At 44.1% G+C, this 27,984-nt stretch overlaps 1 protein-coding gene across 6 annotated transcripts; it reads right to left on the bottom strand.

The window, feature by feature from the left end:
* Window positions 1-27,783, bottom strand: tfg (trafficking from ER to golgi regulator). Of its 6 annotated transcripts, none has more exons than XM_079518020.1 (8): window positions 27,613-27,783; window positions 24,815-25,028; window positions 19,474-19,557; window positions 13,326-13,472; window positions 12,337-12,495; window positions 11,566-11,712; window positions 1,897-1,986; window positions 1-1,419 (listed from the first exon to the last, which is right to left on the bottom strand). In XM_079518020.1, exons 2-8 carry the CDS (start codon window positions 24,996-24,998, stop codon window positions 992-994), a joined length of 1,239 nt encoding a protein of 412 aa, XP_079374146.1. In that variant the 5' UTR covers window positions 24,999-25,028; window positions 27,613-27,783; the 3' UTR covers window positions 1-991. The 6 variants fall into 6 exon arrangements, with proteins under 6 accessions (XP_079374146.1, XP_079374148.1, XP_079374149.1 ...); XM_079518022.1 differs by having other exon boundaries at window positions 1-1,416; XM_079518023.1 differs by having other exon boundaries at window positions 11,566-11,694.
* Between the last annotated feature and the right edge of the window lie 201 nt (window positions 27,784-27,984).

Raw genomic sequence — 27,984 nt, 5'->3', positions numbered from 1 at the left:
CTGGGTCTCAGTCCTTTATTAGGTTTCATAGGAGAGAAAAAAATGTTACAGTTTATACATAAAACAATATCACTTGAAGGTGGAATTTCTGATTTATATATTATTAGTAAAACGAGAGAGAGAGAGAGAGAGAGAGAGAGAGAGAGAGAGAGCATTAGCAATAAGCCATGCTGGAGGTGATCTAAAAGGCTAAACACTGTAGGATCCTTCTGGGTGCATTGACCTACATGTCCCTCAGCTAGTAGTGTTCCCAACACAGGGTAGTTTCAATGGAACATCATTACTACCAACATGGCGACGGGATATGATCAAATAAAACAAAATGACGACGACAAAAGGGAAGGTGGGGGGGGGGGGGGGTGGGAAGTACGACTTCATTAGGATAGTGTCTTAGAAACGTGTCTTCTAACCAAGTGCTCTGCTGGGAACCCATATGTGGTTCAGCTGAACGCTTAAGGAGCGTCAAACTTCATCTCTGTATCGGACGAGCACAACCACTGAAGACGTGGATGTCGCTCGCATCAGCCAACCGCATGGTGCTGGTACCGCAAAGAAAACCACCAACGAGAGTTCAAACGACAGCCTGGTTTTCAGTGTGTGCAGAATACAGACTCATTAACATCTTTTACAACGACAGACAGAGAGGACATTGGTGTTGGTTGGGGGGGAGGGGGGTAAAAGAAGAGTGTATGCGTGTGTGTGTGGTGGGAGCAGAAAATTGCAACCGTGTCCCCCCCAGCAGGGACAACAGAGCACTCAGCACAGTGGTGTGTTTGGGGGGGAGACAGACGGCATACAAACATAGAAGATTTAGAACTGAAGGAAAGGAAGAGGGGTTTGGCGTATTTTGGACATTTTGATATTCGTACGGGTGGATCGGTGCCAAGCGGGCAGATCTGCACAGCCACCCACACCAAAACAGAGCCAGAGCCACACAGGGAGGAGGGGGGGGGGGGGGGATATGAGGGATTTTAAATGTTCCGTTTCTCTTTTACCGGTACCCGGGGCCCGGCTGAGTGTACCCCGAGCCGTAAGGAGGACGGTTGCGGGCGTAGGGGTTAGCGGCCCCTGGAGGAGGGGTGCCACCCGGAGGAGGGGTGTACGCTGGCCGGGGCTGGTACCCTTGGCCGGGTTGGGCGCCGGGGGGCATGCTGTAGTTGGCAGGTTGGGAGGCCTGGGAAGTGTAGTTTTGGGCAGGGTAAGCTCCCGGAGGGTACTGCTGGGCTCCCTGTGGCGGCGGCTGCTGCTGGGGCTGCTGCTGCGGCTGCTGTTGGCCAACTTGGAAAGCTGGTGCCGGGGCCTGACCAGGGGCAGGGGCCTGGGAGGTCGGGGCTGGGTAGTTCTGGAACTGCTGCTGCTGGGGCTGCTGGGGCTGCGGAGGACCAGGCTGGGGGGCACCAGGCTGGGCGCTGTATCCTGCTAAGAGAGACAAAGTATTTAACTTTTAAGTCACCCGGAACAAAAAGGAATAAAAACTGACATTGCAATAATAAACATTAGCAATATTCATATGGTGGCTATTTGTCTCCACCAGGCCGAAGGCATGGGGGGGAGAGTATGTTTTGCACTCCGTCCGTCTGTTACCAGCTAATCTTCGCCACCGTTATCCCGGTCGATGCCAAATTTTGCATACACACTCCCTAGATGCCAACGATGAACCTCTGCCCCACATTTTCCAGAACGGCCTGTTATAGCACCACCCGGACGATGACTTTTGTAAAACACATTTTTTTATATTACTCCTCGTTACACAGTATCTCTATAGTCATGTGTCCACATTTTATTCCCCTCAGCTGCCAAGGCTGCTCAATGACTCTGGCTTCTGGCTATAATTGGCTTTCAAAGTTTGCAGGATTGGCCCGTTTGGAACAAAAAGCGTCAATATGTTGTTCTTACCTGCGTACTGCACATAGTGCTGCTGTTGTGGGGCAGCTGGCTGCTGAGGGGGGTATCCACCTGGAGCCTGGTACTGCTGGTACACCTGGCCTAAAGACGCAGACACAAACACAGTCTCAGTCAGGACACAGGCAACCATATCCCATTTAGGCACGACGTCAAAATAAAAAAAAACGTTCGCTCTGAAAGAATATATATTCAAAGGTGTGTGCCGCATTTTTACGATTTAAAAAAAATAGCAGACCTACAAGCTCGTAGCGCGCCACTCGGTGGCGCGCTACGAGCTTGTAGGTCTGCTATTTTTCAATAGCTAAAGTCTAACATAATGCTTAGTTAAAACACCAAAAGGGGTTCCCGTCTAGAATGGGATATACCATGTGTAGACAGCTGCGTTTCCATTAGCCAGTAATTACCTGCAAAATAAAAAAAATCCTGCTGGACATAATGAGTGTGATAAAAAGAAATGTTTCACCATTTCTTCACTCGGATGAGACGAGCAAGGTTGAACGGATCTCGAGAGTTCTTCAGATCTGAACCGAAGCTAATGATCCATGAGAATAAATAACTTCAAATTGTCTATTAAATGTATATTTGTTCTACTGTACTGTAACTCTCATCCCTCTCTGGGGCTTATTTAGTCCAAATGACTTTGGGGCTAAAAATTTGTTTTACGACTACCTCAAATACTTTCCAGACATGTTGGCCGGCATCAAAAGTTCATTGCGGAAATCCGGATAGACAGTACTTAAAAAAGCAAATATACAATTAGTCTACGCATCATTAATATGCACATTATGCGCCTTCATCCATGCCTCTACATGCACACACACACACACACACACACATCTACACCTGTGCATCAGGACAAAATATAGAAAAGCAGTGCCTCAGTGAAAACAGCTGCAAGCACCATTATTTATATATAACAAAAAAAAAACATTTGTTCCCCAAAGCCCAGTGCAGAGACGCAAGTCTTTATGGCACATTTACAGTCAGCTTTGGAGCTCCAAGCTAAACATTACAGTACTGCACACAGGACAGGTGCCTCGGCAGACAGAAATACATGGAGAGAGGGGGAGGAGGGGGGGGGGTCATACTGTACAATAAACGCTCTCACTAAACAGACCCATATAACCACCCACCGTAAATAAATGTAGGCTACACACATGCACAATCCAAACACGTCTCTGAATCGGTGCAGAGAGGCTGCCGTCTGTGCAAACAGGCCTGTCCGAGTCTGTAGACAGCGACTTCCTCCCGATGCTTTTATTAACCATGACTTCACCAGCTCCACACTGCCCATGTCCACATGTGGAGGATGATCCCCCGTCATCCCACTACAAGCTTCTCAATAACATACCCTGTAGAGCAACGGCTTTCGATGGGCTCTGAATATTAACCCATTTTGACCCGAGATCAGATTCTAAAAATGTGTTCTACATCCTGACAGTTTTCTGAAAAAGCTATGTGTCTATGTCAGTGGTTCTTCGATTTTTCAAAAATAGCAGACCTACAAGCTCGTAGCGCGCCACTCGGTGGCGCGCTATGAGCTTGTAGATCTGCTATTTTTCAATAGCTAAAGCATAACATAATGCTAACACCAAAAGGGGTTCCCGCCCAAAACGGGTTAAAGTGAGCCTTAGTGTGGAACATCATATTAGATGACGAGTCTCGTTTGATTATCGTAGCACGAATCAATACCGCCTTGACCCAATTATGGTTCCATTGTGGTGTTCAGAAAACATGGAAACTTATCTCTCTCCCCCCCCTCCCCCCGAAAACCAGCGGGCAAAGTTTTCCAACTAATGTCTGCATGTTCAGCAAACATGCAAAAGACTTGGCAAAACTTTTTTTCCCCCCCTTTACAAGACCCAAACACACTCCAAGATCTCCTGCCTGGCATGTAAAGTAGGGCGACAACACATAAAAGGCACAAAAGGGTAAAGACAAACGAGAGAAGGCTGTACCAGGGTTCACTAACTTCACTGGCTTTTCATGTGCCAGTAAAACCCGAGTGCCGATTTTCCATACTTTGAGAAGGATGATAATGGAGCCCTATATGGAGAGTTTAACCCATTTTGGACTGAGATCAGATTCTAAAAATGTCTTCTACATCCTGACAGTTTTCTGAAAAGGCTATGTTTCTATGTCAGTCGTTCTTCGATTTTTCAAAAATAGCAGACCTACAAGCTCATAGCGCGCCACTCGGTGGCGCGCTATGAGCTTGTAGATCTGCTATTTTTCAATAACATAATGCCAACACAAAAAGGGGTTCCCGCCCAAAATGCGTTAAAGAGGCCTATGGCCTGCGGGAGAGACAACTAACGTTATTCTTCAAAGGACTCATTTTGTCAGAAAAGGTCAGTTCGGTGAGCAGGCTCTACGGTTCAGTAATGCAGTGGTTCGCAAACTGGGGGTCGGTTTCCCACCAGGGGGGGTCCCCAGTACATTTTGGAGGGTCCCCAGATGATTAGCTAAAGTGCAACATTGTTTTCTCACTCAGCAGTAAACAAACCGACATACAGTATAAGTGTATACAGGGTATCTGCACATTTCTAAAGTTAGAATTGAATTTCATTTAACACAAATCGGTGCCGGGATTCCTTCAAAATAGGAGCTCTGGGGTGCCGAAAAGACATGCTTTTACTCTGAAACCCACGACCCGGAAACAATCCGCTAAAAATGTTTGCTATCGTTTTAATTTATACGATATATGATCCAAAAAGCGTTCATATTTTGCGGGGGAGACGGATGAGGAGCAGAAATGAAGCGCTAGTATATCGATCAGTTCAAAACCACGGAGAGACGAGTCATTCTTTCTGCCGCGCTAACAGCTAAGTCAACGGTAAGCTAACATGAGCCCAGCATACGGTAGCCGAAAGGCGAACTGACAAATAAAATTTAAAAAAAGGAAAAAATTCAGAATATTCCTCTCTCGCCCGGTATCATTGAGGATGCGCTAGGACGTCTACAGACGTCGTATGCACCCCTCGGTTCGATTCCCTATGACGTTTCCACACGTCCTACGGACGGAATGTGTTTTAATGCCAAGTTGGCAAATATTAAGCAAGAGGCAAACATTGTGAAAGATAGATCTACAAGCTTGAAGATGGGCTACTAAATGTGATGCCTACAATTCATGCTCGTCAGGGTGGGGGGGGGGGGGGGGGGGTGAAAGGTTTGGGAACCCTTGCAGTAATGCACCAACTCACAGCGGTTTCACAGTAGCACAGTCACATTACGGTAATTCATAGATAATGCCGAGATGCATGCGATATGATACCGTGTATTCCCCTGGAACGGCATTCCAGTTGAATGTGCACAACGGAACGCATGCCAAGTTCCAGCAGCTGAGGCTTTGTGTGCCAGAAATCCAATGGCAGACAAAAAGAAACTCAAGAAATGTAAAGGTATATTCAGTGATTTCACTTAATTCAAATATCACTTCTTTTTTGTTTTGTCGTGATAATCCTCCCTACTATAGAGTGTGCTGACCATATAAGGAGGTCCTCCCTGTACCCAGTTTACCCCTGGGGTAAAAAAAACCCTGTAGGTTTCGATTTTGGCTAGGTGGCCCAGCCGTCATCCAATCAGGATAGAGCGGGTCCTTCCGCCAATCATGATCGAGCGTGGGCGGGCCTTGTGTGCGTGCTGTTGGCCTGTTGCGTGTCCCCCCCACTGTAGTGCGTGCATGTGCACATCTTGTTATCGGGGCGGAACGGAGGTTTTTCCGAATCACCCAAATCACTGAATACTCCTTTAAAGTAAAGTACTATCAACTATTAAAAATACATTTAGCGCCAGCATTAATTAATCCCTCGCTAGCGTATTGCCAAGGTTTTATCGCGCGTAACACTTACTTTGAAGATCCAAATATCCGTAATCGCATGTTTCTGTGAGAAACGGCTGTGTGTGGTGTCATGACCGGTTGTTGTCGTCTCGCTCGGCGGTGGAAAAAGCTGACCGCGAGTATCACAGCGCCTGCTACAGGCCGTTGAAAACGCTTGTCTGGGCCAAAAACGGCCCCTCAATGTCGTTTTTTGAGATACAGGCCTTTGAAGACAGGGCTTCCAATGCAAGTGGATGCGCGCGCATCTTGCCGCGCATCTTGCCGCATCTTGCCGCGGGAAAGTGGGACACTTGCCCGCGGCCAAGTGTCCCACTCTATGTTGACGCGATAGCAACAATAGCATCTTATACGATCGCATTAAAACTTGTGTTTGGCGGGCTAGGGTACTAATTTACACCCTCGTGTTCCTTGTTTGTGGCGGGCAGATGGTTAAGCAATGGAAACTTCACTTTTTGCTAATTGAAAATCTTAAATATTTGACAACAAAATATGTATTCAGCAAAAGCATAGCTTTGCAGTGTCAGTCATAATGTACCAAACAACGACTCAAAACATGAACGCCATGATCTTTACTGTGCGAGTCGGTGCACGTGTGTGTGTGTGTGTGTGTGTAATTGGCTGCGTTGCATGTTGTCTCCAGTCTGCTATCCATCATGTGTGTTATGTAACAGTGATGGAAGGATGGGCTGCCGTCAGGCCTCATTGGCCTGGGGAGTTCATTTCTCTTCAGTGAATACAATATGCGAGGGCCTTAACAGCCCCTGCTCGGGGAACAGAGGAATGACTGGAGGTCTGTGGAGAGGTAGGCGGTTGGCTCCGTCGCTTTTTGGAGAGGAGAAAACAGAACTGGAAAAATGATTCTGTGGAAAACGCAGTTTGCCTGTAATTCGTCCGACTTCTAGGGATGCCTTAATAAGAGAGTCATGAGAAAACACGGGCCTGTTTGGAAACTAGGAACTAAATCCCACCAAACACACGTCTGCCCATCTGATTATATAAAAAAAGAGAGCCTCACGCAACTGTCCGATCCATTCTTGCACACGTGCGCATTTTCACCATTTGCCTTCAACAATCTACTGCCTAATTTCATCAGCATCTTTTACACTAAAAAGGTGGGAAAAAATCTATACCATCTGCTTATGGATCTAATTAGCAGCATTCTTGTGGCCACAAGTAACCTATGCTGGCATTGAAGAGGGCCTGAGGGTATCTTTAAAAGACCACATATGCTCATTTGGAATCAAACCTCAGCTATTTCCTTATATAACTCCTCATACATTGGCAGGCCTTTGTTTTAGCCCCCATTATATCAATAGCCTACAGACATTTACTGTCCTGCTATAATGGTGAAGCTAGAAGTTGGCATGCTGACTAACAGTCTCTCTGCAGCTATAGACACAGGAGTGTAGTTGAGGACCATTGAGGAGGACAGGGTGAAGTAGGAGACGGGGGGGGCCCTGCACGCCAAGGGAATGCCTGGCTAGGAGAAATAATGTCCTTGCAAACTACAGCCGTGTGCCGACCATCTGCAGACCATCTATACAGACGGGAGGGAAGGGAGGGAAGCGAAGAGGGAACAAACGAGGGGACGATAGTCATGGACTTCCAGAAAACTCTGCCGTGTTCGTTATAGAGCGTCGCAGTCCCGCCCCCTACCATGGCCCAGGAAATGAATCCCAATGCATTTTTCCCATAGACATTTCTATTAGTATTTATTTAAAGACGGTTACGCCGCGGACAAAGCCAACTCGAGTCGTGACAACTCATGACAACACAAACAATATTTTGGACCAAACAAATAATTACAAAGAAGAAAAACAACAAAAAAAGTGTTGTAACCTGCCGTTTTTTTCTTCTTTCTAATTATTTGTTCGGCCCAAAAAAATTGTGCTTGTTGTCATGATTTGTCACGACTCGAGTTGGCTTTGTCTGCGGCGTAAACGTCTTTAAATAAATACTTTCTGAAATGTCTATGAGGAAAATGAACAGAGAATCATTTCCTGGGCCATGGTAGGGGGCGGGACTGCGACATCTATTGCATCTGGTCGGCCCGACCAATGCATGGCGAGACATAATTTAACGAACGCCACCGACAGACCCAAGGTCAGTGGCTCTCGGTGTCTGAATCTATTATGTATGAAGACATGCACACAGACATGAGAGGTGGTGTCGTTGCAGACGTGGTGTGGGGGCATATGGAACCCCACCACCACAACTACAATTCCTGGAAATCATGTGCCAGTCTGTGTTGCAGGAGACTTGAAAGGCTCAGACAAGCCCGTCAGACCTCCGTGCCGTTATCTCGGCCGCTGCAGCAGGCATACATACCTAGCGCTGGCTGGGAAAACAGTCGAACGTGAACATCAAAGTGGCAAAGCGCAACGAGTCGTCATGAGAAAAAAGGCAGCTCTGGTATTTTTAAAAAGAAATACATTCATTGGGTGCTTTTTGCTGAGCTTGCCATTTTCTTTTAAGGCTAGTTATGTTTCTGTCAGACTACGCCTGAATAATGTCCCCCCCCCCCCACCACCACCTGGATGTACTAAGCTCAAACCAGACCCCTATATAGAGCCTTTTGCCTGAGCCAAACCGCAAACTGATGTTTTTCTCACAACACAAGCATGCGCGTGCTTATTTTCCCAGTGTTGCAGGTGTGGTTAAGGGAGTCAGTGGCATGGTGGCTCTAGGGTGCCGTGTGGCTAAATGATGGCTCTCCAAGGGTACCACTGGAGAGTTTCTCCTACATTTAATTTGCCTCTGCGGCCAACTGAGGCCGAGCGAGAAATGCTCAGAGCTGTCCAAGACCGAGGTGGTATATACACCAGGCAATGCTTCACTTAACGGGCTGCACCTGTGCCTCTGCATGAGGACATCGAGCGAGAACGTTGAAAAGCCCTGCGCCTAATTGCACATCTCAGAGAGAGAGAGAGAGAGCACGGACACAGACGAGATTAACGTGGAAAACTGCTCTCCGTCTGACCTGCATCCTCCTGGAGTGGATCAGTGCCCGAGGAGATGGACGAGAGTTTGGAGCTGTTTATTTTCATTCCTTTCTCCTCAATACCGTGTTTTGAATCCCGTGTTCATTTATCTCTCCTGCGGAGACAAACCCTGCAGCCTTGGGTCTGGGTCCAACATGTCAGCGGTAAGCGATAAGACAAGGAGGGGGCTGTGATAAGGCCTCCACTAACTAAGACGAATGTCCGGGGCGGCCGGACAGTGTTGTTTACACAACGCTGATTAAGATTCCTCATGTGGTGAGCCACAGGGCTCATTCCTCAGCCTACTGTGAGGCTCCACAACAATATGTCCAACGTAGGAAGGAGCAGCTGTTAAGTGGCACTGGAACAGCAGTGGGAGCTGCGTCGCCATTACCACTGCAGCCTGTGTTCCTAGATCGTAGATTTGTCAAGCAGCCCCTACAGCCCAGTCTGCCAATCTTTTCCGTGCGCACAAAAACAAAATTGATTTAAGAATGGGCAAACATAGAGGGGCATGAAATTACATCTCACGGTGAATAACGGGCAGACTTGAGCGAGAGTGGCACTGTGGCAACGCATCTAGATTCAATAAAAAACATCTACAGCGATAATATCACGGCTAAGTGCGTTCCCGGGGTAAACGCTTTAGTCACAGTTTATGTCTGGGTGACAAGAAAAAAGCAGCGTAATAAGAAAGAGAGTGAGAGATGTGTTGTGTTTCACTCAAATAAGCCCGAGCTGAATTCAGATGCTTGCACAACATAACCCATTTTGGGCGGGAACCCCTTTTGGTGTTATAGCATTATGTTATGCTTTAGCTATTGAAAAATAGCAGATCTACAAGCTCAGTGGCGCGCTACGAGCTTGTAGGTCTGCTATTTTTGAAAAATCGAAGAAACACTGACATAGAAACATAGCTTTTTCAGAAAACTGTCAGGATGTAGAAGACATTTTTAGAATCTGAAATCTCACGTCAAAATGGGATAATAAAAACATTTATTTGTAGCGTCTATAACCCTTCTGGACCAATTTTCCTATGAAAAATAAGGATTCAATTATTGTGACACTGACTCATTCATATAAAAAGACAAAAACGTAGTAAAAAAAAATACAGCGTGGGGAACAGAGAAGGACAAAAACACTCCTGGGCGGTGGACTATGACATTGGTTCTCCATTTTTTCAGGCCGCGACCCCCCCAAAACAATCATAATATGTGAACTGGCCTGGGACCCCCCACCCTCACAAGCAATTGGAATTGTAGGAGTTGAGGCATTACATTTTGTTTGACTCTGTTCCACGGATACTATTTTTGTATCAACAATACATGCTCACAGACAGTAGATCAGCTATGTTCACAATTTTTGCCTACTTTCTTAGGCAATATTCGACAATTAGGCCCAAGTTTGACCATTGTTTTATAGTATAGTTTGTTGATTACTTTTGACGAATGACGATGAAAAATTCATTTCCGGTGTCAAAAAGATCTTAGCCTGGGGTCTACCTATGCTTTCTATGGCATAGGTAGCTCCCGGCAGGATCCGCCAGGAGAATCTAGACGCAGCTGCGCGACATGAGACTAATTAATTAGAGTGACAGAGAGAGAGAGGAGTGTGTGTGTGTACGTGTGTGCGTCAATTTAACAAAGGTGCAGACGATCAGAAATCAGCAGAGAGTGATCGACGTTTGCGCTACCGTATGCCGTATTGAAGTGGACTCGGCCCCAGACTTTTTTTTCCTCCCTGGAAATAAAAACGTCTGGGTTTCCGAGGCTAATAAGATCTTGAAAAGTCTTAAAAACCCTTAAATTGGCACTTTAAAAGTATGAAGATACCATACACTTATCCCGTATGTTGGTTTGGTTACTGTTGAGTGAGAAAACAAAGTTGCACATTAAGCTACTGTAGTAATCATCTGGGGGACCTGCTAAAATAATTTGCGGACCACCCTGGGTCCCGACCCACCGGTTGAGAACCACTGGACTAAAACATTTGTGCAAGGGAACATGCACTACTACTAGAGCCAACCACTCCAATGACACGCCAAACTAACCTTTATAAACATTCCCGCTAGAGGTTATAATAAGGTTCAGGTTGAGCCTCAGCTAATGCTACCTTATGCAACCCCAGTATTATTAGGTTAGAGCCATAACTGTGCTTTGGGGGAAGACAACAAAATAAAAAGCGGCCTTGGATCAGTGTCCAGGTGAAACATAGTCCAACTTCCTCTCTCGGTAGGGGGTGAGATTTTAGTGCGGCAGAATTGGCAGCAGTTCTTGGAATTACACCCAATGTTTGCACCACACTGACCACAGTAAACACACACATAGGCACGTGTGAGGTCTCAGAGGACTGCTACCGTTTTTTATAGATGGTCAGAGAGGTGCTAAACTACCCCAACTGCTAGTCTCAAGACTCTCTGCATTATTATAGGTTCCTACTCTTCCTCCTTGGAGTGTGTGTCTATGTGTACTTTAATGAAACAAAAATGTGTACACCTTAATAATGACATTGCCCATAACATTCACTAGATTAGAACAATACTAGCCTGGGGTCCACCTAATTAATTCGAGCGACAGAGAGAGAGAGGAGTGCATGTGTGTACGGGTGTGCGTCCATTTAACAAAGGTGCAGACGATCAGAAATCAGCAGAGAGTGATCGACGTTTGCGCTACTCTATGCCGAGTTGAAGTGGACTCGGTCCCAGACTTTTCTTTTTTCTCCCTGGAAATAAAAACGTCTGGGTTTCCGAGGCTAGAACAATACAGGAAAGTGAGTGAGTGAGTGAGTGAGTGAGTGAGTGTGTGTGTGTGTGTGTGTGTGTGTGTGTGTGTGCCACACCATCCATGGATGCTGGGGGTCCCTGCTGTACTGCTGCATAGGGGGCCTGGGGCTGAGGGGCGACAGCAGGCGCTGGAGCTGCAGAGGAGGAAGAGGCAATGCTGTCTGGGGTTCCTGAGCGCTCCTCAGCTGCAACACCAGGGGGAGCTAGAGTGAGATATTCATACATTGACCGATGCTGTACGTGTAAGCATTATCTACATCTAGTTAAATAACCGATACTTTTATTATGTGTTATTTATATTAATTTCTACAGCAGCACCCAGGAACTCAAGCAAACCCAAAACGAATGAACTTTTCAACATTGAATCCCGAGATTGATATTAGATTCAATCAATGATATCAGTACTATAGCCCTGCGTCGGGAGCAGGAACCTGCGCCGGAAGCCACGGGACTCGGCGCAAAATGTTGCGGGCGCGAGCGGTATTTAAATACCTGCGGGCGGGAACAGGCGCTCAACATAAAACCCAGCAGGCCCTGCAAAATATTGCATCCTCCCGCAATTAACCAGATACAGAGCTTAAATATACACATTAGCAAGTGTGGAGTCTCTCTCTCTCTCTCTCGTTCTCACGCTGCGTCCTGTGCGCTGCACAGTTCGCCGCAGTGTGTCAGTGTCACAATATAATAATAATAATATAGGCCTACTATAATATATGTCCCGTCACAATATAAACACTTTCCCCTATATCTGTGAGGAACAGGACAGCGGACAGGAGTGGTCAGACGTCCAACAGGAGTGGGATTAATAAAACACTAATCTGTACTACCTGACGCTTGGTCCTCGCTCAAGCCAAAGGCCGAGATGACATTCTTGTTGACCTCATCCTGGTTCTTCAGGGGGTCGAAGGCCGACATGCTAGCAGCGCTGACCGGGGTGGCCTGCTTCACCACTGGCTCAGCCATCACCGCCTTCGCCTCCATCGACTCTAGAGGAGCAAAAGGGGGGCATGTTTTAGAAAGAAGTAATCACGACCATGATGATACATGGAAAGGCAGTTGCAGAAAACAGATACAGGGCAGAGAGAAAATAGCAAATATAGCAGAACTAGCACTAGTGTGGAGTCGTCTGTGGAAGGGCGTTCATTGGAAACAGATCATCGTTATTAAACTATAAAACCCATCGCATGAGTACATCTTACGAGGGTTTTGGAGAGATTTGAGGTCTGTTCGTCACAAATCTCTGGTTTTGGGCGTTAATACAACAAATGCCTAGTAAAAAAGGACTCTTCTACCCGACGAGTCCAGGAAAAACAAATCCACCTGTTTGGTCATGCTCGCCGCGTGCCGAATAACACGCACAAAAATGTTGGTGCCGATTTTATGATTTTGGCCCGGGGGGGGTGTATGGATTAGGTAGATGTGTTATTACTAGTCTAATTATTAATGCCATCTCATTAGAGACATAACAACACAAAGGTTTACAACCCAATCTAAAAAGGAAAAAACACTCCAGCCAGTCAGTGTTATACGAGTTGTGTAATACGAGTAGAACAGTCTAACAATGTTTCAGCACTGCCATGGAGTCAGCCAGTCTATTGTATCAGGGGTGGGGTGGTGGTGATAAGTGTACCATGGCACACTTGTCGGTGTGCTATTCTTCATTTCATATCAAGTATGCGCCCGTGTGGTTATATCTTCCACAGTCTGCAGTAAAATAAGCCGTTCAAACTAATTTGGTTGGACAGTATTTCCACATACCAAAACATCTAACAAAGAAGTGCCATTTTTGTTTTGGCCAAGTTTGGTGTGCATTTACCACTGTCTGGTGCCGAGGCAGCCAGGCCAGGATCTGAGGGGGGTTCCAAGCTGTCCAGGAGGCTGTTGACTTTGTTCCTGAGCTCAATGAGCTCCCGGCGCAGGTATTTCACCTGACTCGATTCCAGGGGCCGTGGCTGACCATTCACTGAGGATAAAGAGAGAGAGAAGAGAAAGTGAGCAAATCATCACAGTTATATTTATTGAAGGGAATTCAGTTAAGCCATCTGGGCCTGACATCGACATTTTAAAAATGTCTTCTAAATCATGACAGTTTTCTGTCAAACCAATGTTTCTATGTCAGTGGTGCTCAATATTTCATGCCAAGAAACCCAAAAATGATATGTATTTGGCCGCTGACCCCCATCTGAAAATATGTTGTTCCAGGAACCCCCCCAGAAGCAAAGATTTTAGTTAAAAACGTTCGCTCTGAAAAAAAAATATATTCGCCACATTTTCACGATTTTTCGAAAATAGCAGACCTACGAGCTCGTAGCGCGCCACTCGGTGGCGCGCTATGAGCTTGTAGATCTGCTATTTTTCAATAGCTAAAGTATAACATAATGCTTAGTTAAAACACCAAAAGGGGTTCCCGTCCAGAATGGGTTAAGCCAAGCCAAACATTTCTCCGACGTCTCCACACACAGCAGCCATCCCCACTGCGTTGGACCTCCAGGACATTGATGGATAGAACACGGTCCGTGATCACTCTAACAGAAAGACTTGCATAATACAGTCCCCTCTTATTCGTGCGGTGCTATGTTCAATGTATTTAAAAAGAAATCATATGTATTACTGTGCACTCGCACTTTTTTTGCTGCAAGACAAATGTTCTGTTTGGGGGACAATGAGGGCCTTGAACTTGAATCCGTGGGTGACATAAAAATGGATGAGTTGCCGAATTGAGGCTCGGTGATTCAGGGAAAATTCCTGAGGATAAAGCCGAACAGGTTCCAAACCAAACCATGAGAGTGTGTGTGTGTTTTTGTGATTAACATTTACTAGTGCTTAAATGTCAGGGGCATCTGTCATAGTACAGAGGCAGACTAACCATGCTTGCATTGGTTCACGCTGCTGTTTAATCACATCCGTGTAGGTGTTTCCTGGTGCCAACAGTTGCCCACATACTGTCTGCGATCATGGGAGCAGCCCGAGAGCTTTTCATGTAAAAAGCAATGTTTGAGAGGTCATGTATGCTCTTAAGGAACGTGTATTATTCACAGTTTACTAAATATTTTAACCACTAAAGCCCTGTTTTTCTTTTACTTCAAATATCGAAGATATACGATCTACCAGTAAGATGCCTTAAGGCGACGGGCGACCGAAGGGCTGACACACTGTACCGGAATGATGTCACTTCATTATGTCAGCACTGTCATAGAAGTTTCATTTTAAATTGTCTCATATAAGCAGGGGTGCACATTGATATTTTGGGCTGGTTCTCAAATATCCCAGTGTTCCTTCCTGACTCAAGGTTACAGCAATAGCTCAGAGAGCTACGTCCAAGAGCCGGGCTGCAAAAAAAAAAGAAAAAGCAAAAAGAGGGAATGGCAGCCTCATCACCACCACACCCTGCCAGCTACAATAGGAGTCCAGCAGACCATGGAACCACGGAAACATGGGTGCGGCAGGGCACTGGTCTGAGGTCTGATGATGGCCCTGGTGACCGTGTGACCTGCACCACTGTGGCTGCAACGACTATATTCAATGTGTTTTTTTTGTAGGCACTACGAATACAGTTAACCACATAAGCCCTATACAGTACATAGGGTATGCGCGTGACATCATCATACCCGGAAGTTATGCGGGAGCGCCTACAGAGGGTCAAAACACTACTTTTCTGGCCTTGACAGCCCAATGAGCCCATACATCCAAACAGAAAAGTCATATCTGATTGCATTAGACGATGTTAAAACCCTCTTATTGCCACCCCTAATAGCAGATTTTCAGTGCCTTCTGCCAGCTCTAGACGACAAGTCACGACATATTTGAATGCCAATTTATTTTTTTGCATTACGTCAATTACGTCAATAACGTCAAGGACAATAAGGGGGTTAAAGGGATAGTTCAGATTTTTTGAACTTAAGTTGTATGAAATACTTGCCATTAATATAGTGGTTGCAACTGTATTAATTGATTGCCCGAGTCCCGTAGTGGGAGTTCTGCTCTGGTTTTGGTGAAATATCAAGTAGTTCCGGTCATTTTGTGGGGGGCACTGGGGCCACGCAGTGAAAGTAAAATAATCCACAAAACTAAACTTCATTTGTATTGTTGACCTATTTCTAAAATATTAGTGCAACTTTCGTTCTTTTTTTACCCCTCTATCACATGGAACTATGTTTTTGTGTCCATATCACTACGCCCAAAAAATAGTTCCATGTGATAGAGGGGTCAAAGTTGAACGAAAGTCGCGCTATTTTTTTAGAAATAGGTCAACAATACAAATTACGTTCGTTTTGTGGATTAATTTACTTTCACTGCGTGGCCCCATTGCCCCCCCACAAAATGACCGGACTACTACTTAATATTGACCAAAACAAGAGCAGAACTCCCACCATGGGACTCGGGCAATCAATTAATACAGTTGCAACCACTATATTAATGGCAAGTATTTCATACAACTTAAGTAAAAGAAATCTGAACTATCCCTTTAAAGCACAAATAACATGCATTTTAAAACTGCTTTTAATATTTAATATCATATTGTCTATGTCCCTCAAAGTTATTTCTAATGGTTTGAGCCTCAATCACCACTCCGATATAACCAGGCCTTGTCATTTCTTTCTGGACTTTGAAAGCAGTTTTAGCTGCAGTACCACAATGTCCTGAGGTGGTGGGGGTGCTGATATGCAGATTATTTAATATTTGAGTCATTATAATACTGATGCTAGATAAAACCAGGCTTGTTTCCATTCCATGCCAGCTTAGAAAATCAACAATGGTGGACATTGTAAACAAAGTAGAAATGCAAATTTGGAACTGAAGACTGAAGAAGAGGAGGAATTATACAAAGTAGGGTGACATTGATGACATCCCAATGAGGCCAAAATCAGTTGAGCTGTTCCTGAGAGCAATTTCCATTAAAACACCAATATGATATGAAAGCCTGATTGTTCAAAATTGGTTATTTGTGGGGATGGAAAACACATATGGGAGCCCCAAAAACACAAAAGAAATTGAAAAAGTTGAATTTTATGTTATAGGTCCTTTAAGCGACGTTAAACTCACTTTTCCACTCACTTTGCCATTCACTTGATGCATTGCGCATACCCTCTATACTACTGCCACGCTATACGATTACTGTAATAGCAAAAACAGCACATCGACAAGCTCACGCTCACACATATATCTGCTATCTTTGACAATATAATGGCATGCCCGAAATAGGGACGCCAGGCTGAAAGTGATACAGGTCAAATCTTGAGGACAACACCGCCATAGAAGGTGGCCTGATTGGGAGTCCCCAATGGACATTCCTTACTGGATTCCAGCGTTTCATGTTTGAGAGTCTGAAACTATGCGTGTCAGAGCTTTAAGGCCCCAACACACCAAACTGAGTACTCCTGACTACTACAGACTAATGTCGGACAATCTGTTGTGTCCGACGTCAGGTGTAAGTACTGTAGTTGTGTGTGTTGACCTTACTTGGCAGCCATTTCGCTTCTTTTTCTGTGAGCCAAGACTCCAAAGCAGGTCAAACGATCTACACAGACAGGAAAACATGTCCGAGTGACAGATCGGCTTGTGTTTCAGAGGCGTTGAATGAAGTGCATGTGTGAGTCCAGCCCAAACGTTTCAGAAGTATTGCACAACAAAAGGGAATAGAGCACTCTCTCTCTCTCTCTCTCTCTGTCTCTGCTGAAACAATGTAAACAACATCGGGTTGTCACATACAATCAGGGGGATTAAATGATCGGCAAACCTTTCCGAAAAGTTGAACTGCTTGAAACGCCCAGGGCGCTGCGCCAGAAATGCCGGGAGCGATGAAGCGCGATGGTCAGACTTTAACATAGGAATGCATTGCGGACTGGTACTGCAAGCTCTCAGTGGAGAACGGAGAACGGTGGAAACGGCACCCAACATTGCAACTTTGCAGACAGTCTCTCTCACACACATTTGCCTTATGCCTAGCCACTGACATTAAACATCTGTACATCACACATCTGTACATCACACATCTGTACATCCCCCCCCCTGGTTGGCCTATTATTGCCAACAGTGATTGTGTTTGACGGTCGGGTGCGCGACTATTAACTACCACCGACGACAGAGTACTACACACCAGACATTCTACAACAGATTTTCGGCCATCAAACTATGGCTTACTGTGTCACAGCCTTTAGGGTTTGGGGTGGGGGTTCAGGAGGCATTAACCCATTTAGGCCTGACCTCGAAATTTAAAAAATAAATCTTCTAAATCCTCCAGTTTTCTGAAATAAATATTTTCACGATTTTTCAAAAATAGCAGACCTACAAGCTCGTAGCGCGCCACTCGGTGGCGCGCTATGAGCTTGTAGATCTGCTATTTTTCAATAGCTAAAGCATAGCATAATGCTAACACCAAAAAGGGTTCCCGCCTAAAATGGATTAAAGACATGGATGGACTGCTGGGAGATTCCAGCTATTTCCACCCGCTCAGAATCTCGACACACGTCTGGGGGGAAAGCGCTTCCACGTGATGTCATGACATGTGTCAATGCTAGCAGAGCTCAACTGTAATTGGGATGGAGCAAAAAAATAATAATACAGAGCATTCATTTTCTCTCCCTCGTTGCCTTTATTTTGACTTCTCTGTGCTCCCTAGCTAATAATAGCAGGGACGGTGTGGACTGTACAGTGGAGTAATTGAGAGTGGAGAAGAGGAAATTACATCACATTTCCATTAGCGATCACGGAGGTGTGTGTATGTGTGTGACACCTAAAGACACTGACAGACATGGGTTTAACCCATTCTGGGCGGGAACCCCTTTTGGTGTTTTAAGGATTATGTTATATTTTAGCTATTGAAAAATAGCAGATCTACAAGCTTGTAGACCTGCTATTTTGGAAAAATCGTGAAAATGTGTCGCAAATCTTTGAATATACAGTATATTCTTTCAGTGTGAACGTTTTTAACTAAAATCTTTGCTTCTGGGGCTCCCTGGAACGACATATTTTCAGATGGGGTTCAGCGGCCAATTACATATATTTTTGGGGTCCTTGACATGAAACCGTCTGAGAACCACTGACATACTGTAGAAACATGGGTTTCTCAGATAACTGTCGGCATTTAGAAGATATTTGTAGAATCGTCCTCAGGTCTAAATGGGTTGAAGGGGAAGTTCGCCCAAAAGATTACTTTATTTCTAAATTTACTTCAATACATCAAGTATTTTCTCACTTTTGGGATTTTTCCTTCAATGTAAAGGACTGTTACACCAACAAAAATGCTCCTTGTATTCCTTGCATCATGGAGTGAGTAAAGGATAGAAATAGTAATGTTTTGGGAGAACCGAACTTCCACCTTTAATGCAAATGCATATTGGCACACTTCTACAGAGAAGCTGCAATAAGGGTTATCTCAGCATCACAACCTTGAGAAACAGTAGGTATAACACATTCATTATCGTCTCACTGACCAGCTGCAACTGTAGACCGAGTTGTTCCGTCATTAGCACATGGAATGAGAGTATGGAGCTAACTGAGTGATTTGGTGTAATCACTGGGGGAGGTGTATAATATATCTGGCAAAAACATTGAAACAGAGAGCAAGAACAAATATAACTGGCAGGGTAACTAGTCTTTGCTGAATATATCCATTTGTTTGCATGGCAAGCTGCAGCAAAAACAATACCAAAGCTCCAACTCATAATAATGAGCTGGAGCTTTGGTATTGCTCAGGAGGGAGGGGGGAAACGCATGCCTACACTGCCCTCCAGTGGTAGGTTTCTGAACTTCTGGTAGAGGGCATAATCAGTATAAAGTGATTGCATCTTGTATCACAAGAAAATGATATGTTTAAAAAGATTATACGAGTACATTTGATTATTCTGGTACATATGGTACAGTAAATATCAAATGATAACAGGTTTCTGACAAACAATGAAGAGCAAATCTGAGTCTGTGAGATGTTTACAGCTTTACACTTTAGAAATACTCCCATATCTTACCAAACAAAGTGAGTTTGAGTATTCTACTGCACTGGATGGCGAAGGACAGGTCGGAGCTGTCGAATATGGTGATGAGGTCATCATCTGCAAGAGGAGAGAAGAGGGGACACACGACACACTTAATGTTATACTATAAATAGGAACGTTATGTTATACTATAAATAGAAAGGAAAGGAATATTTATACTGAGAGCAGTCGCCTATATCCTTTACTGGGATTATGGGACACTTTGCCAATATGTTTGTAAGTACTTTATAATAACTATGTGCACATTATTCTTTTGATGGTTTCTTTCATATACTGTATGTACTACTGTTAAGGACATGTGAAAATCTGACAACACTCCCCAATGCATTCTGTGTCTTGCCCTGCAAAGACTCTGATGTAACACTCCCCAATGCATTCTGTGACTTGCCCTGCAAAGACTCTGATGTAACACTCCCCAATGCATTCTGTGACTTGTCCTGCAAAGACTCTGATGTAACACTCCCCAATGCATTCTGTGACTTGCCCTGCAAAGACTCTGATGTAACACTCCCCAATGCATCCTGTGACTTGTCCTGCAAAGACTCCAACGTAACACTCCCCAATGCATTCTGTGACTTGTCCTGCAAAGACTACAACGTAACACTCCCCAATGCATTCTGTGACTTGCCCTGCAAAGACTCCAACGTAACACTCCCCAATGCATTCTGTGACTTGTCCTGCAAAGACTACAACGTAACACTCCCCAATGCATTCTGTGACTTGCCCTGCAAAGACTCCGACGTAACACTCCCCAATGCATTCTGTGACTTGTCCTGCAAAGACTCCGACGTAACACTCCCCAATGCATTCCGTGTCTTGTCCTGCAAAGACTCTGACGTAACACTCCCCAATGCATGCTGTGACTTGCCCTGCAAAGACTCCAACGTAACACTCCCCAATGCATTCTGTGACTTGCCCTGCAAAGACTCCGACGTAACACTCCCCAATGCATTCCGTGTCTTGTCCTGCAAAGACTCTGACGTAACACTCCCCAATGCATGCTGTGACTTGCCCTGCAAAGACTCCAACGTAACACTCCCCAATGCATTCTGTGACTTGTCCTGCAAAGACTCCGACGTAACACTCCCCAATGCATTCTGTGTGTTGCCCTGCAAAGACTCTGACGTAACACTCCCCAATGCATTCTGTGACTTGTCCTGCAAAGACTCTGACGTAACACTCCCCAATGCATTCTGTGTGTTGCCCTACAAAGACTCAGACGTAACACTCCCCAATGCATTCTGTGTGTTGCCCTACAAAGACTCTGACGTAACACTCCCCAATGCATTCTGTGTGTTGCCCTACAAAGACTCAGACGTAACACTCCCCAATGCATTCTGTGACTTGCCCTGCAAAGACTCTGCCAGCAACATGCAGTCTTCTCAAGTTGTTTGGACTTTAGGGCAAGAGATACTGAAATTGGAAATATATTCACATTTGAACTTCACAAATGACACCTCCGTCACACAGTAGTAATGTAGACCATACATGGGCAACTTATAAATACTGATAAAAGTATTGAGTTCAGCTTTTACAATTCCAAACATGACCCGCATCTATCATTAGTATTAAAATGCTATTGTATTTGTTTATGCCCAATGAATTTGTATTTAGTTCATATAAAGTTAACTATAATAAATGCTTTTGAAATTAAATACAAAAAAGGTTACTTTTCAGGATTCCAATTCAAAAATAGCAAAAAGAAAATAGCTGATCTACAAGCTCACGCGTTTTGAGCTTGTAGATCGGCTATTGTTGCTACAACAGAAATATGCAATGTGGCCCTCTGGTGTGAGTGTGGAAATATAGTGGCCATCTCCAAAGTTCATCTCGTAGGACCGCTCGTTTTGATGAAAATTAGGTTATACCTTGTTGTCAACATTACTACAGTAATAGAGGTGTTGTTTGTGTTTTAACAAGGTTTCTAATATTAGCTATTGATTGTACCATAGTGAAGTTACAGATGAACACTTTTATTTTTATGAATAAAAACATATCTGCCATTTCTGTATTCCCATATTTGCCCTTTGCAGCATCATTACAAACATATGAGCGTGTCCATACTTTTTTTTTTTTTAATGGTTTGAGTGATCTTTATTTAAAGAAGTCTTTATAGCACTTTCTCGTGTATGGGTGCATCAATGGGAGACTGTTTAGTTCCTATGCATATTTCAGATTTTATTTTCACAGTTATTTTAACAGTGAAACTAATAGAGGGTATACTATGCACATGACATCATCGTACCTGGAAGTTATGCGGGAACGCCCACTGAGTGTCAAAAAACTACTTTCCGGCCTTGACAGCCCATTCATCCAAACGGAAAAGTCCTGTCTGATTGCATTAAACAATGTTAAACTCACCAACATTGCAGCTGTACGAAAAGCTTGAATTATCCTCTTTCTATCTCTTGAGTTTGTTTCATAAAAATCCACCATAGAAACGTTATGAGCTACTTTCTGTCAAGAAATGCCCTGCATTTGATTATTTTTTTTCGGAAGTGCTTGTTTTCAATAACACAACATTTTGCTGCCTCCTGCATTATGTGACATTTAGAAACAGGAGGTAGAGAGGACGGTTGAGTGATTTCCAACGAGCACTTCCAAACTCCAAAATCATGCATGTGCATACTCTCTATAAAAGAGAAATTATTGCATCTCTCCGTCACACACTTCAGATTCTAAAAATGTCTTCTACATCCTGACAGTTTTCTGAAAAAGCTATGTTTCTATGTCAGTCGTTCTTCGATTTTTCAGTGAAAGAGTTAACGTGTGCGTCCACACAGACACCGTCCCTTGCCAAATCAAACAGACCATTATAATTATGTGAGAGCATTTGAGGTTTGAATTCTCTGAAATGGACAATCTCCTGTTGTGTGCTCCATGTGTGAAAGGGAAAGGTACAACACCAGACAAACAATGTCCTGACCGGAATCCCTGGACAGTGTCCAGAGTTCATATGGGAAAGAGGCTAAACTAAGTAACATACTTGCATCTGTGAACTATATATACACACACGACAACAACCATTCTGTCTGTATGTCTGTCCGTCCTTCACATATCTCGAAACCCAGTCATCTGATCAACTTCACACTTGCCTGATATATTGCCGACTGAGTGAGGACCGAAGGAAGTGCAGTATTGAGTAGGGAAGTTCTGGCCCGGACCCGGTTCTGAAGTTATTAAGATCCGGAAATCTATAATCATTGAGAGCTGCCTGGGACCGGGACCTCTGTATTAACATGCCAGATGATCAGTGGGAACATGCTTTAGAGACCTGGTTCATAATACCTCCTCTATTTGCAAGGCACAGATTATTGCAAGATATTACATAGAGTCCATTATACCAACGCAAAGCTGGACAGAATACGGTATACCCTGATAGGTCAGATCAGATGCATGTATGTAAACAATCACCAGCAGAATACATGCCCGGCTGTACTAGCAGGAAGCTGTCAGACGTGTCAGTGAAGTTTATAAAGGCTCTCATTTAGAGAGGCCTTATAGTTTAAGGATCTGTATCTTGCCTTAGGCGCTCGGGGAACGGAGCCGTGTGAACTAGTCAGTAGCTTGAGCCCAGTGTTAGCTAGGTACCTCCTCCTTATATGAATCCAAACACTTACTTGTAGCATGAGATACTCTTAGTATGAGATACCTGTAGTATTATTGCTGAATGCTTCCATGTGCCATACTTTAGATTGACGTGACGCCATGGCCTAACGTCACGCTGTCAACGGTTTCCGTGACAACACCGGCCCTACCTGAGCCCTCATCAAACCCTGTACACTCAAGACGCTGCCACCCTTAGATCTCCATATATGGAGCTGACCTGTTCTGACATTCCATTATGTTGATCTGACCTCATCAAACCCTCTAAAATCAAGACACGCTCTAAATATGGCCAGACCTCATCAAACCCTGTACACTCAAGACACTGCCCCCGTTAGATCTTCATTTGAACCGCACGATATAGCAGATCAGATGCAAATATAAATAGTGGAGAACCTCATGCATTTAAGGCTTTATGAAAGCAGTGACGCACAATGAATTAGGCCTATAATAAAACAGTGAAACATCCGACCGTAAAAAGTCAACAATTCTTAAACAGCACCTGACACAGGCAGCCGCATTACCTCTCCATCAAATACAAAATATATAATCCAAAGCAGCACAGCACACGACGAACGGCATTTTGCTTCTCTTGCGTAAAATGTAACTGAAATAAACTCAGAGGCTTAGTGAAAAAAACACCACCCGACTGTAACTCTTATTAAGTGCGTAATGAACTCTTAAATCAATCAATCAATCAAGCCTGACACAGGCGTTCCCTCTAAGTCTAGGCGCTATAGTTCTATAGAACTAAAAGAAAACGAAATAATGGTAGGCCTAAAAGTAACAGTTTGGCTACCAATCAAAACGGCACACGCTGTCAAGTGTAAACGAACAGCATTTTGCTTCTCTTGCCGTAAAATTAACTGAAAATTAAATAATGACATTATGACAGCAGCAATGATGCAGCGCTTGCTGCAAGGCGGACGCATGGCTTGCGGACCAAAAGGAGCCGCTTTTTGAGGAATTAAACAAAACAGCATCATCAGTGCAATATTATAGTTATAATATATCAGTGCGGAAAATATTAACAGAGGCATTACTTCTCTTCTCTTAACATAAATAAACAAAAACAAGTGCAGGCCTGTGCTGTGTCATGACGACTCTACTCACTGCTGTTGCTGTTTTAATCCGACTTCCATTGTGTGCCTGAAAGACCAACGTGTCTACATTCTTTGGCAACAGGGAACCCGTTATTTGCATATATATTATATATACACAGCGTGTTGAGTTTAGAGATCTCCTAATTTCTGCGCGCCACTCACCGTGGCCTCACCACCTCACAACAGCAACACCAGTCCTCCGCATCCCCAAAATAAATCTATAGGCCTAGTTTCATTCGTGCCATTATACTCAGCCTATGCACAACGATTGTTTTAATTCAAAGTGGTATTGCTTGCTATTCTGTGAAATGTTTATTGTCATTCCGTGTATCTACAAGCTCCAAGTGTTGCGTCCACAGCGCATTGTGAGCTTGCAGATCTTGTTCCTAAAACTGTGCCACTTGCCTCCCGTCTCAGAAGAATATTTGGAGGGCCTAGTTGTAATATGTTGATGTGTTCTACTACGTAATGATATGGAGTCCAAAGAGGCTGGCAGAGGTTCTCACAGGTCCGAAAAGAACTGACATGTTAGCGTGAAAAGAAGTTCCTTTCGTTAATCGACACCACTACTATACTATTAAGTATACGTATAAATCAGGCTTTACCCTCGTCCTTGTACTTGATGGTGACTTCATCATTGCTCTGCAGCTTGCCCCGGAACACACGCTGCATCATCAGCACCAGCTCATCGTAGGTGATGTCCTCATTGTGGATGGGGATGCGTCTGATGTCGTCACCCAGCTGTGCTTTGATGATCAGCTTCCCACTCAGGTCCAGCTGGCCGTTCATGGTGCGGTCTGCCCTCTTCTGCTCCCACCACTTACGGAGGACATTGTTGGAATGATAAAGGGGGATTAAAAAACGTAGATGTTACTGTAAAGCTATGACACGGCTATGACGTCCAAACAACTGACAGATTACAACTTGACGTCCAAAATGCAGCAGCCAGAGTTTTAACTAAAATAAAGTTGAGAGAACATACGACTCCAGTTTTTGCTTCACTACATTGGCTCCCGTTTGTTTTTAGGATTGATTTTCAAATTATTTTACTGGTTACTTGCACAAGCAGAGCACGCAAGTACTGTAAGTACTGTAATCGGCGCGCTGTCGGTCGTATGTATGTATGTATGTATGTATGTATGTATGTATGTATGTATGTATGTTGGGGTAAGAATGGTGGTCCCTTATTGGCTGTTGATGGTGACATAACTAAGGTACGTGTCTGTCAAGGTTGGTACTTAGTATGAGGTCAATAACGGGTCTAAAGGATTTAGAACAGCAGTTGTAATAGACATCATAGTTTGTAGCAGCTCGACAGAGTGCATTCCTTGTGTATAAAGCTCTCAATGAATGCCTGCCTAAATAATAGTCCCAAACTACCCCCCAGGTCCTCCACTGCTGGCCTGCTCGATGTGCCTAAAAACATGGCTACGTAAAAAACACGGTCACGAAGCCGCTTTCTGCCTCTATGGGCCGACAGCGTGGAACAAACTCCCACTATACCTTCAACGAGTCAACAGGCAGCCTCTGTAGACATTTTTAAAGCACAGCTCAAGACCTTACTTCTACACTTTTGCTTTTAAAATACTTGTTATTCATGTCCTCACTCTATTGCCTTATTCACTGCTATTATTTTAATGTTCTGTGTAAAGCACTTTAAGCTGCATTTCATGTCATGAAAGGTGCTATACAAATGTTATATTATTATTATTGATGGTACTAGGTTAATTTGAGCGCATTCGGATTAGACAAAATAAGGTTTCATGCTAAGCAAATGATGTGTTCTACAGCTAGTGCATGGATTTTATTATTTTAACCTATTTAATCAGGGCAAGTTGACTCTAGTCATTATTTGCATGCAGCTAAAATTACTTGGAGCCATGCCGTCATGCTTTCTGAGGACGAGATCAGCGACGTAGACCTAATATCTGTGCAAATCTGTCATGACACGGCTGTGATTTGTTTGCAATGATTCTACTGCAACGACTTAGTAGCCATCTGTTATTTTATTTCCCATGGTTGGTGAAGTCAACAATCACCAATAGTCCAGTGTAAATCCACATAATCCGAATGTGTGATGTTTCAGTCACGAATCTTTGTTCAGACTAATGTAAGCCACCACTGCACTGCCCTCTGGTCGGGTAGGCTACTGGACTGTTCAGTGTTGACTGATAAATCAACTTTGTATTACTATTAAGGACAACATCCAATCAAGGTAGTTAACTGAGCAGGGAACCCAGTATCATACTATGTAGTAACACTCTGCTTCCAAAGTCTAAGGGTCAGATATCACAGTCACAGTCTAAGGGTCAGTTGAGGTGGCAACTTTGGGGCCAGTCATACGGATTCCCTTTTGGTGTGTGTGTGTGTGTGTGTGTGTGTGTGTGTGTGTGTGTGTGTGTGTGTGTGTGTGTGTAAAAAACAAACCCAATCCATTTGATAAGGGATTAACTGTATCAAGATGAAATGAGATTATGTATGTAGTGAACCAGGAGGCTACTATGACACCATTTTATATTTTTGGTAGGCACTTCGCAGTCAGAATTAATGCCTATAGCGTTTAGCCTATTAAATGTTTTTAGGGGATAATCTGTTGTTTATTTGCCTCAGTCTGATGAACGACACCCGGTGACGTGCTAGCAATGCTGAGTGTAACCAAGGCGAGCCACAGTACAGTAGTGCTTGCCAGATGAATAATTGGCTGGATGCTAGGGATTTGTGTGGCTAGCTGCGCGACTATTTAGCCTAACATAGCTACATATAACTACAGAACGCTTGCAAAATACAACTACATTTCCCTGACAGTTCTGTCAGGAATCAGGACACTCAAATTAACGATTTCAAACAGACAAAAACCTATATTATGTCTTGACATACGCTGTGTAATCGGTCTGTCGGCACATACCTACATTGCAATCTAGGTTTAGCAGATACGATCACTTATCTGCTAAACCGTGCCTGACAAATAATACGGAGCAATATTATGACAGATGTTGGGTTACTCCAAAATTAGCCATGGTTCAATCACATATGACAGTCATGTTTCAGGGCTACTCCAAAATACCCCCCTGAAATTACACTTTTAGCAAACAACCGGCAAAACAGCTTGTGTTATAACCCGATTCCCAATGACACATCTACAGAACACTTAAATTAAAACGCAACTAATTTAGAAACGTATTAAGGCAGGGAAAAAAACAAGTATTCTATGTTTCTACTTTCTATGAGACATTGACGACACCTGTTTGGGTGAGTAAACGCTTGCTCACTGTGTCATGGGTAGCTAATGTAGCCAAGCTAACAGCTAACTATCCATTAGTTCACGCACGGGTTCAACACATATGAGCTTCGTGGATACCAACAAAGTATATTTCGGTGCGTATCTAAATATCCGTACTCTCACCTGAATCAGACGAGCTGACCACGCACCAAGTTACAGGTTTTGACGATACCGTAGTATAGATGTCAAACCTGTTAGCTATGTAGCAATGTCCCAACATCAGGAAGTGTCCCTCCCGATGACTGGCAACGTCAGCAGTACGTGGCACACAACGGCCATGCGCACGCGCAATTGCTTGGCATCATGAGCAGGATGACAGCTATAGGGGCATCCACTTTCTTATTAAACAATATCCAATCTAAATCTCAGTCGTGTCAATATTTTTGGTATATAATTATAGGATAACATTTCCCCCCCAAAAAAAGAAAACTGTATAGCAAAACTAACAGATCTAACAAGCTCACAATTGCTATTTTTGCACTGCATAATTGTGCA

Source organism: Electrona antarctica (genome assembly GCF_951216825.1).
Source record: "Electrona antarctica genome assembly, chromosome: 13".
In the NCBI taxonomy this organism is placed as follows: Eukaryota; Metazoa; Chordata; class Actinopteri; order Myctophiformes; family Myctophidae; genus Electrona; species Electrona antarctica.
This window is presented reverse-complemented; position numbering and strand designations above follow the sequence as displayed.

What these genes read in the sequence shown, in the direction of transcription:
- tfg (XM_079518020.1), bottom strand. Translation starts at nt 24,998, where the DNA reads ATGAACGGCCAGCTGGACCTGAGTGGGAAGCTGATCATCAAAGCACAG. An exon ending in ACTCAAACTCACTTTGTTTG is followed by an intron (nt 13,473 to 19,473) that starts GTAAGATATGGG and finishes CTTTATCCTCAG; the next exon opens with TGAATGGTCAGCCACGGCCC. An exon ending in GAGCGAGGACCAAGCGTCAG is followed by an intron (nt 11,713 to 12,336) that starts GTAGTACAGATT and finishes ATCTCACTCTAG; the next exon opens with CTCCCCCTGGTGTTGCAGCT.